At 49.7% G+C, this 12,116-nt stretch overlaps 1 protein-coding gene across 9 annotated transcripts in view; it reads right to left on the bottom strand.

The window, feature by feature from the left end:
* Positions 1-11,538, bottom strand: part of mcf2la (mcf.2 cell line derived transforming sequence-like a) — a 51,291-nt gene extending 39,753 nt beyond the window's left edge. For 3 of the 9 annotated variants that reach the window (XM_072698667.1, XM_072698687.1, XM_072698668.1), the window contains exon 1: positions 1,143-1,354. In XM_072698667.1, the coding sequence (XP_072554768.1) occupies positions 1,143-1,278 (136 nt within the window). In that variant the 5' untranslated portion in view covers positions 1,279-1,354. Of the gene's footprint in view, positions 1-1,142; positions 1,356-2,307; positions 2,500-4,315; positions 4,423-7,941; positions 7,971-10,776; positions 10,963-11,079; positions 11,203-11,476 lie in introns of those variants that run through there. The other 6 variants (XM_072698671.1, XM_072698683.1, XM_072698681.1 and 3 more) reach the window with 6 other exon arrangements.
* Between the last annotated feature and the right edge of the window lie 578 nt (positions 11,539-12,116).

Below are 12,116 nucleotides of genomic sequence, written 5' to 3'. Positions count from 1 at the left end.
AGTAGCCCAGGCTTTTGGCGTGATATCGACGTGGCTGCTCTCCTTCCTGAGCAGAAGTGAGCACATTTCACCAGCTTGGGATTCCCATGGCAATCGTCAAATGGGGATGATCCCGGCAATTTTAACCACGGCCGCAAACCGCTCAGCACAGTGGCTGGACAGGAAGCGTGGATGGATCACCACTGACAACTGGGGAAGTTCGGGAAGGGGGCACCAGGTTGGGAGATGGCGAACAGATCCCAGAGGATAGTAAGGAGCCAGAGAGAACAGCTTACTAACAAAGGAGCCTTCTTTAGCCTGTGGGGAAGCGCTAACAGCCAAGGGGCTTTTGCCGTTCAGAAGGCAGTAAGACTAAAATACTTTTTTGTGTAGTTCTGTACAACATGCGAAATTGTAAAAATATCGGTCAGACAGGCACCATTAAAATACCTAAAAAAAAAACCTACAGTCGATTAAGTCATAGAGCTTTGGTAGAGACTAGAGTTGTGCAACCCTGAGTATTTCTGTGTCTAGAATTGTATAGCTAAAACAGCACAGAAAGCAGGTGAAGATGAGCCTAGGCAGTGTGTTTACCATGTCGATTCCGCGGTGGAATGATACAGCAGCTCTAACGGCGGAATAAACAACTTGCAGGCAGGTGTTATTGACTTTGAAGCTGATACTGCCAAGATGCTCTCGCCGCGCGCTAAACAGCAACAGGCTGAACCCTTCACCCATCCGCTCGTATCACGCCGTCTGTTTCACTTCAGCAAAAGCTCCAAATAGGATCATTCTCCTTGTTAAACCTCCATGCACAGTGTTTTTCTTGTTAAACAAATCCACACAAAACCAACAAACAATGTTCCACTGTATAAGTTTAGTGCCACACATTGCTTTCATCTGATTTGGGTCAAACACTCAGCCTAACTACTTTTGCACAGAATGAAACCTTGACATGGCACAATAACACCATGACTCAAGCATTCTTGCCGTCATAAAAATGTCATGCGTGGAAATCCAAAAAAAATCAAAGAAACATCGAATTATAGCATCCAAGGTCAGTGAGCCTCGGACCTCACGTCTCTACCGACTGAACCCGGTATTTATAAACAAATCGGGGTCCCTGCCCACCTCGGGCAGAGATGGGGTCGACTCTCACTCACTCTGCAGCCAGTGGCAGGACTGGGAGAACCTGTGGTAACTCCTCACTTCTTCCAGACAAATGCGGACAAAGCCTCCTCCATCCTCCATGGGCTGCAGGTACACATCCAGCAGCTGGGGTCCCGCCTCCGCAGCCATCTCCCCAGGACGCCCGTCCTCCTCCTCGGCGGCCCTCTACCCTCTGGCTCTCATTCGGAGCCACGCGGCAGGCAGCGAGTTTCCACGCTGTGACTTTCAGCACTTCCTACTCCCGATCCAGGTGGCTCCCTCCCAAACAAAAGGTGATGAAAGGTGGAGCCTGTGCAGCCCCCCCCCCCCCCAACCTGACCACTCCCCTGCTACCCTCCCTGACTCATTTACCTGCGTCACTCGCTCAGGTGATAACGCCGCTTTCTGCGTTCATTCAGGTCGCGATGCAGTGCAATAGAAATCACAGAGGTGGGACCGTCCGAAGCTATTCCAGACGGCACACAGACACACAAGCCAGCCTCATTGACGCACTCGGGTACGTCGTCACCTGAATGCAGTACCCCTCAATAGTGCTATCTGCACAGAAACCACGTGCTGACTTTGTATATGTAAAAAAGGCAGGATGAGAGACATCCTGTATTTTGAGCCAGCATCCTGTCAGCGTGTCGAGAAGCTCTCCGAAGAGCACAAAAAAGCCACTCCGAAGCTCTCGTGTCGTCGGTTAAGGACACGTCCTGGGGTTTTGGGTAAATACAGCATCCCGATGAGCGCATGTCACACAGCAGAATATGAATTCATAAGGGCAGGCGTTACGCAGAAGGGGAACATCTCAGCCCTTGATTTTTCATTCTGAACTAATGGGTCTCCCAGCGTCTGAAGAGGAAAACAGTGGGACGGGGGTGTGGGGTATCTACTCTGGATCCCAGACTCGCTAACAGGCAGAGATGATGAGCTGACTGCCGGAAAAACTCAGAAACCGTGTCTCCATGCAGACATGCGAAGCCGCTGGAAACATCCCCCGATTTGCCAAGCTCACAAAACTTTAAAAAAAGATACAGCAGCATAAGCTTTAAACGTTTTACAGTAGCTACATTCCAGAATCTTTCTAAAGGCTGTACAAAAGGACAGGACACACGCGCACACACACACACACACGCACACACACACACAGGCTCAGAGTAACAAACAGCCACGCACTCTTTGAAGCAGGGGCCCTGGTTCGAAGGCCAGGGTCCGACTCACGGCGCCTCAGCGTCAGCAGGGGCAGCAGAACCGTGCCGCTGGGCCTCCTGTCGGATCGCCTCCTTGTCCTCCTGAGCATCGGGGCTCCTATTGAGCGCAGACAGGAGTGGGAGCCGGCAGCGTCTGCGGAGCCGGCCAGTGTGTGCGCAGCTCAGAGGAGCCTGTCTGCGCGCCACCCCCCCCCCCCCCACCACGCCATGGCCACACCCCCAGCAGGGGGAGAGCCTGGAGGAAGAGGCACCAGTTCACCAGCTACCCCCCTGCCTGAGGAAATGGCCTCGCAAACTTAATAGATAGCGGTCAGAGGGACACACACACACACAGACACACACACACACACACACACACAGACACACACACACACACACAGACACACACACACACACACAGACACACACACACACACACAGACACACACACACACACACAGACACACACACACACACACAGACACACACACACACACACACACACAGACACACACACACACACACAGACACACACACACACACACAGACACACACACACACAGACACACACACACACAGACACACACACACACACACAGACACACACACACACACACAGACACACACACACACACACAGACACACACACACACACACAGACACACACAGACACACACACACAGACACACACACACACACACACACAGACACACACACACAGACACACACACACACACACACACACAGACACACACACACACACACAGACACACACACACACACACAGACACACACAGACACACACACACAGACACACACACACACACACACACAGACACACACACACAGACACACACACACACACACAGACACACACAGACACACACACACACACACAGACACACACACACACACACAGACACACACACACACACACAGACACACACACACACACACAGACACACACAGACACACACACACAGACACACACACACACACAGACACACACACACAGACACACACACACACACACAGACACACACAGACACACACAGACACAGACAGACAGACACACACACACACACACAGACACACACACACATAAAACACACAGACACAGACAGACAGACACACACACACACACACAGACACACACACACATAAAACACACAGACACAGACAGACAGACACACACACACACAGACACACACACACACACAGACACACACACACACATAAAACACACAGACACAGACAGACAGACACACACACACACACACACACACAGACACACACACAGACACACACACACACACACAGACACACACGCACGCACACACACACACACACACACACACGCACACACAGACACGCTTTAATAACTTTATATTTATCATGCCGCTGTAACTGACTATCCACACCCCTAAATCTTCACAGAAGCCAAACAAAGCAAAAAGTTTTCATCTGTTCTTCTGATTTACTTTGAAGCTTTCTCCCTAACAGGGCTGCCCACGTCCTTCACCTACACACACACACACACACACACACAGACACGGACAGACACACACACACACACACAGACACAGACAGACAGACACACACACACAAACACATAGACACATACACAGACACACACTGAATATCTCCTCCCCCTTTTGGCCCCTCTGGCCAATCGGCTCACGCCGTCTCCCGCCATGGTGACGGGGTCTGTTGGGAACGGTTCTCACACAACTGGCTCTGAAAAGCGGCGGCACAGAGGGGCAGCGCTGGCACACGGACAAGCTCCGGAAAAACAGCGGAAAAAGGGTCTCAGACAACAGCTCCTTGGACTGCTGAGGGGCTTTCTGCCACTCCAAAAAAAAAGAGGCAGAAAAAAATGAAGCCCCCACCCCCATTAAGGTTCCGACAAATTCCACTAATGCTCATCACACAGTAAGGATGTGACATTAACAGTACTGATGATACTGGCCCTTTGCCCGTGGCCCCCAACTCACCTCACGGTCGATGGATGAGACCCAGATAGAACCGAAGGGACTAGATGGGCCCAAGTCTCCTTCACCTCCCGTCAGAAGCCCTTTTATGCAGGGAGAAGGAGAAGCGAGCCGGGCGGCACAGCGAGATGAGCGATTTATAGAAGGGAAGGAGGAAGAGGAGCAAGTGAGAAATACCCTCGGTGCCCAGGCCACACAGGAAGTCATGGGACTAACAACTTATGACCATATTACTGACTGCTAAAAAGAAAAAAACGGAAAAAAAACGCACCGAGTCACACGCAGACGGGCACGCAGTGCCACGCGCACACAGAGGCATACGCAGACGGGCACGCAGTGCCACGCGCACACAGAGGCATACGCAGACGGGCACGCAGTGCCACGCGCACACAGAGGCATACGCAGACGGGCACGCAGTGCCACGCGCACACAGAGGCATACGCAGACGGGCACGCAGTGCCACGCGCACACAGAGGCATACGCGCACATATCCTGTCATGGTAGGGAAAATGCCAGGCTTGCCGCGTGTATGCCGCCAAAGCCCACTCGTTCTCCATCTCTCCATGTTTTCCAGCCATGTGAGTCTGATTTCCCCAGGAGTGTCTATTTAGACACGAGCAGCATTAGGATTAAAAACTGCATTTCGAAATGTCAGAATCCCTCCAGACCAAGGCTGGTTCAGATTCAAAACCACAGCCAAAAGCTGCAAGCTCTTGACCTCGTGGACCGACTCTGCTCTCCTTCTCCCTCAAAACATCTTCCTGGAGAAACATCTCCTGTTATTTCGCAGCCACTGTTTTGGTGTGCAAAGCATTTTTAGAGCTGGTCCCTGGACGCCATCTTTCCTGGGACGGGACAGAGGACAGAAAGCGGAACAGAGAGGGTGTAGAAGAGCGAGGAGGGACACTCCGAAAATAGGCTCACCTTTGCCTAGTTTCTGAAAGCCCTTCCTGCTTTTGCTCGCCTGCACGGTTTTGTGCTTGTAGACATCGGAGCTCACAGAATAATGTATACAATCCAGAGAGTGGTGGGTATTTGAACAAGGACACATATGGAACAGTTAAAGACACTATGCAGTAGTTGTATACACATCCATAAATGATTTCCACTGTGCAATTAAAACATCTAAAATCTAGAATTATTAAACAAGAAAGACTCAGAAGCCAAGAATTGCTGAACCTATGAATCTAGAATCTAGACAGACAGTGTTTGGAGGTCTGTGGAATGAGGCATCCAATCAGGTGGAACTATGTGGAGTGGGCGGGGCTCCTTGCGTGGTGGAAGGATAACATGGGCACAGACATGGGTCTGGGTGTCAAGAGGGAGGTGAGATGTAGTGTCTCCCAGAGAAGATCTGAAGGCCATGTGAAGGAAGTCAAAAACAAAAAGATCACGTCAAGATGAACTGCGTTAAAAAAAAGCACACAGTCATTAAAAAGCGCGACAGAAATGTGTTTCCATGGCTACTCTACTGAACACTTCGCCAAAAAGGGTGGGCATGAGCCAAAAGGCGGTGGGTGACAGAAAGGACTCCATCACTGCAAAGACATTGGTGACAGCACATTTTTCACACAAGGCCGCACACACAATAACTGCACCTCCTTTCTGCCCCTAACGCAGTGGAACCTACTGGAAACAAATGATGGATGACAAAAATGTCTCACGCTACCACAGGAGAATCCACAAACCAAATTAGACATACTGTCCCACCCACTGTCCAATCACAATTCAGCAGTCACATCACATGATCTCAGTCATCATCCACTTTGATAAGGTTCTTAATCCCAGAGACACACCAGAAAAATGTCAACGTTTAATGCTACAGCAAGTTTCCGATGTACGTCAACATGCCAACGCACACCCTGGCCCTGTAAAGTGTCTGATTCGCCTCAGCGGCCTTCTGTCACTGTCACTACCGACGCTGGTATTTGCACTTGTCGGAGAGCCCGGTGACCTGCTCCGCCTGTTTTTCGTTTCCCTAAGTCCGTGACGACGGCCGTGGCCTCGGCTAGCAGGGCGGCACTCGGCCACGAGCAGAAGGAAATCGATCGTCTCGAGAGCAGGAACACGACAACCGCCAGAAGTCATTATTATACCAGGCTAAGGCCACACTGGTCCGTCATGACGTCATCACGGCCAGACCCCGGCTTCCTGGGTAATGGGGCACCAACGCAGAGCTGGTCATTGGTATGGACGAGACCGTCCATCTTCAAACCCAGGGCTCAAAGAGGCCTGGCAGCAGTGCCAGGCAGCATGGGGCACAAGCAGGGCAACAGGGACGCACATGCTGACGCTTATACGCCACGAGCAACCAGAAGGCGCCAGGTCATCAAACTGTGCTCGTCTCTGGGCTGTGGGAGGAACCCAAAGTGTTTAGATGCCGCATGCACCAAAGTCGGTATCCTTCCTTGTACAGGCCCCCTATATAATAGCATATTATTGGTTAATTACCACAGGAATGGTGTGTGTGACTGTGCCCTGCGATGGGTTGGCGCCCCATCCTGGGCTGTACCCTGCCTTGCCCATAGCCTCTGGGTTAGGCTTCGGACCCCCGCGATCCTGAATAGGACAAGTGGTTACAGAAGATGGATGGATGGATACTTGCGACAGGTAATAAGCAGGTAAATATAGAGAAACTACAGCTAAAAAAAACGTAAACAAATCTCCACTATTACCATCTAACTCTGGTAATACCATGGAAACAGAGAAGGCTTCCTTTTACAGTACAGTGTCAGCTTCCATACCGAGTAAATTGTACAAACATCTGCAAGAATGTACCCAGCATTTAAGAAGACGTAGCATGACGCTAGAGGAACACAGCGCCTGCCGGGAGGTCTTACAAGGAAAGTATACGGTAACATTTAATAAACTCTTTATAAATGGGTGCAGCCATGAGCAATAACTATGTAAGAAAAAGTCATGCATTGGAAAGTACCATTTTAATTTCTACATAATACATAATTAAACTTGGGTTGTTACCAAAGTAAACCTTGGATAACTACAGTTGTAACTTGAGTTGATGAGTAACAAAGGAGGTGTTTCTAAGAACTGGTTGCCTACTCTCGTCGGCGGTACGCAATTATATTATTACCAACCCAAACTGGTCACAACTACATGGTTGGGTTAATGGGTAATAGTGGAGATTTTTCTGAGTATTTCAGCTGTAGTTTCTTTGTGAATACCTACTTATTACCTGTGGTAATTAACCAATAAAAAATTATAATTTACTACATATTTACTGGGCAATTACTTTGCAAGAGAAAAAAAAATCAGGGGTGAGATTCGAGTCACCACAAGAGTGGCGTGAAGCGACAGCGCGCCCACAGTGCCCACAGTGCCACCACGCATGGATGGGGCCCCGAAATAATTAATCTTTGAAATATTTTTCAAAACTTCAGTCTACCATTTCTTTAGCTAAGGATCACAACCTAACACCAAACTGAGCAGCAGGGGGCGTATCGGTTAAGGACACAGACGTCTTATGAGAAGACTGTTGGTTGAGCGACTTCATATGAACAGATCCAGCAGAAACTCCGGGTTTAAAAATGCCATGTTACCTTAATACGCTACTGTTAGATTATATATAACCGCACACACCGCCTCTGTCTCTCCAGTCACATTTGACTTACAGGCAGGTCTCCAGATCAGAAACGTTCTGGTTCACCTCCCCCCCAGGTCAACACGGAGCGGGCTTTGGCCGTCTGCCGCCCCAGTTCCGCCCCCAGCGATGTCTTTCTGCTTCAGTTTGAATCCCCTCGGGCCTGGAAACCAGCTAGATTGAAAAAAAAAACCATCTGCAAGCCTGAAGAGGTTATATATTGTATATATAAAAAAACGTGCTGGTGCTGCAGAAAGGTTTAATCCTGGACTGCTGAGGTCCTGCTGCGTCATGCAGGGGAAAAAAAGCATCAGCACTTCCCCGACTTGAGTCCTCAAAATGCCCCCTAAGCAGGGCCAGCGGGGACGGCGGGGGCAGCGGGGGCGGCGTAGCGGTTAAACCCACAGGCTGGAGACCTCCAAGCTGCCGCCTCATATCCCAGGCGGGGTCTGGCCTACCTCTGGCTGAATTACGGAGCCGAGCAACTGGGTCTATGAACAACTGTACGACCGCTTAGGTTAAAGGCACCACGGCTGCCTGAAAAGCGGGATGTTTGCTGAATGAGGAAAGATCAGCTTTGTTACCATGGATGTTCATGCCTGGGGGCTCTGGAAGCCAGATGGTCTTCCGGCCAAAGCCAGCGCACAAGATATATTTTCATCATTTCACATCTTTCCTGTTGTTTTCTGGCTTCTCTTTCCAGTTCTTCCTACTCTGCTACACAACACTAACTGCCATGAAGGTCTATGATGCTGTTCTTATTAAATTAGAATTAAAATCAGGAGGGTTGTCTTGAAAAGGGCATGATGTAAGAATACAATACTGACATTCACAAAAAAGCTCATGCAAAAACTTCATCAATTCTTCTCAGTTACGGCAAGGTCACAGCAGACACAGATAATCTCTATCTTTAAATGCCCCCAGCCCCCACCTCCCTTCTCCTACCAGCTAACCTTACCCTCAAAACGTCACCGCTTTCAGCAGAGCTAAAATCATGAGCATCTCCACACTGGTCATCTGCTCTTTGCCGCTGGTGAGCTGAGATGTTTAGGAGGCTCTCAGATGGCGAGATGGTGGAAAGTGAGGGCAGTTTGCTTCCGGATGTCTCCCATCACTCATGGCGGGATACAGAAGCTCCTTCAGGACGTCAGCCCCGCCGGGCACGCCACCCACTCACCCACGCGCGCGAGACGACACCTCATCTGAGCTATTAATGTGTTCACCGCGCAGAGTGCATTACTAGCCCGCGCACAACCTTCCCGGACTTCTATCTACCTCCTATCTGCCAGACTCTGGTGTCAACAGAAATGAGCCGTAGACACTAAGCTAACAAACCACCGAGTCTCCACCCAAAGGAGATAGGACTGATCCAACCGGAGTCACAGCCCAGCTCCACCTTCTGTTCAAATATGCCAGCTCGATCACTGGCAGCTGTCACTAAACGGGTGCTGTCGCCTAAACTAAGACTAATAGCCAGTCTGAAGTTCATCCTCCTTCAGAGATTAAATGCTTTTTGTTATTCAACAAAGAACTACTAGTTAACTATGGTTGACTTGGTGAACCTCAAACCCAAATCATCTCCTATATCTAACTGGTGAATTCTCTCCTGCCTCTTCACCAGCTCAGCTATTGTGTGGCGAGCGTACTGGCGCAGAATGGCTGCTGTCATATCATCCAGGTGGGGGCTACACAGTGCTGCCGGTTAAAGGGGCTCCCCATTGCATCTGTAAAGAACTTCAGGTGTCTTGAAAAGCGAGATATACATGTAGCATTCATTCATTCAAACTTACATTTAGTTGATGCTTTAAGTGACTAATAAATTACCCATTTATGCAATTGGATATTTCACTGCAGAAATTTAGGTTCAAGGGTACAACAGAAGGCTCCTTCCCGGAGCAGACAGTGAGAAATTGCTTCACGTCATTACTCTTAAGGAGACACTATATATCATACACCCAAATCATCCCAGTGGGCTGTGGGTTAACAGTGTGAGGTAGTTTGACCGGGGTGAATGCACACACCTGTATCTCTGCATGTATGTCTGTCTAAGCACTTGACTGCATGGTTTTGTATGTTTGTACTTGTGCCTATGCATGTATGTGTGTGTCTGAGCCACAGGGGTATACAAGAGACAGGGTGTTAGTGTATGTAATCATCACTATGATCCTTCATGTACAAGTCAGCCTGTCTGGGTCTGTTCGTCACAAACCATACAGCACGACATCTTACCACAAAACCACCCCTGTGATATGGACAAGGCAGAACCTGCTCCTTCTCCACCGCAAACCACAGCCCAAGCTGTCACACGAGGGCTCAGGAAATTAACGATGATGGCCCATTTTGGGGGGGTGGATTCTCAGACAGGCAAAAAACGAAAAAGTTTGCTCTCCCCTTAGGATTTAAGCAGATGCAACAGCCACCCTCCAGGTCCATGTCCTGCAATCATTTCTGTACCAGGACTTGTGCTGATTTACAAAGACTATCCCAAAGCCACATCTATTAGTCTGCGCCGATGTTCCGCACATCGCCATAGCAGCCGGCTGGCTCTCCACGGTCGGGTTAATCCTCAGCACGGCTCGTACCTGTCTGAGCTGTCTGAGCTGCCGATAATGTTGAGGGACTCATTTTCACAAGAATGTACTGGACAGTCCCTGTGTTCTGACCTTGCAATGATACGTCTTCTCACCTATAATTTTACAGGACGGAAGGAATGATAACATCTCCCCGCTCACTGTACCTCACATCACTGGCTGTCTGGATCACCACCCACCCCCCCAACCCTCCCTAACCTCACCAGGTAGCGATCTGTACGCTGCTAGGAAAAGCACACAATCCAGACAGGAGAGATGGAGACAGCTCCTCCTACCTATGTTGCAGACGACGGTGCTGAGCCTATGCACGAGCTGCTCTTGTGCCATCTCCTCAGTTCTCATCCAGGGGATCATTCTGCAGAGCGGCGGGGGGGCGGGGCAGGGTGGCTGGCCTGGTGTGTCGGTGCCTCGCGGTGCTGGAGCCTGGAGCCGAGCTGCCACTGTTGCTGGTCGCCGTGAGGCTGCAGAGGCGATGGTTGAGGCGTCGCGCGGAGGAGAGGCAGGGGACAGTGAGACACACGCGCGCGCTCGCTCGCACGCCCGCCCGCACACGCGCTCACGCGCCCGCACACACTCACAGGCCCGCTGGCACCGGGACGCAGCTTCGGCGAACGCGAATCCGCGGCGATCACTGAGAGGAGCAGCAGGAGCAGGAGGAGGTGATTCTGATGTGGAGATTATGCAGTGTCATCTCATCAGATCTGCATGAACAGGCGGGGATACGGACACTCATTAATCAGACACGGACTCAGAGGTCTCACAACCCCAGGTGACACTACATTATCCTAATAGCCCCTCAGCCGGAGAACTGAAAGACATTTTAATCCTCTTTCCATATCAACGAGGACGGTACCAAAATCAATATATATATATATTTTTACTTAAAATAGGCAACATAATATATATGTAACCTACAAGTACCCCGGCTAAGTTAAGACGAGCTGCTCAAAACTCCTGAAAATACAATTAGCTCACAGCGAAATCCTCCGGTCACCAGCCCGGGATAACAGACACGCTCCGAGCTTCGTTTTCGCATTTCGTCACATGCAGCTACTTACATAATTCATAAGCTCAGATACGTTCGCCTCAGATGACCACGCCCACCATAACATCACCCAATCAGTTGGCACAATATCCTTTTATTGACGACTGACCGAGAAGCTCTCATAACTGCGAGAGACTCACGTGGTCTATCTCTGCAGTACGTCTATAAATCAAACTGTGTAATACCTGGAAATGCTTAACAATGGGCTGAACAATAAGGTTGCAAATATTTTTCAAAGTCTGTACCGAAGAGGCTTGATTTCATAATTAATCATGAGTTTAATTCCCAAGAGTTTATTGTTTTTACAGCCTGCTATAAGTGACAAGGTGACCTTAAATATTCCCAAGCCATATAATGTGGACCAGAATAGTGAGTTAAATCGGCGTCTTCTTAATAAATTATGGCATATGCAAAGCTGTCAATTATATTTAACGAGCACATAGCCTTTTATGCTAACAGGCACATAACGCACAGGAACGTTGCCTTCGCGTGCATTTAAAATAATTGGTTCTTTACTGATTGCTGATTATGCCGCCTGTCTGAGCGTTATTGTTCTGCATGTGCTGGCAG

Source organism: Paramormyrops kingsleyae, chromosome 1 (assembly GCF_048594095.1).
Source record: "Paramormyrops kingsleyae isolate MSU_618 chromosome 1, PKINGS_0.4, whole genome shotgun sequence".
NCBI classification, from domain to species: Eukaryota; Metazoa; Chordata; class Actinopteri; order Osteoglossiformes; family Mormyridae; genus Paramormyrops; species Paramormyrops kingsleyae.
Note: the sequence above shows the minus strand (reverse complement) of the source record. Positions and strands in the feature narration are given on the sequence as shown.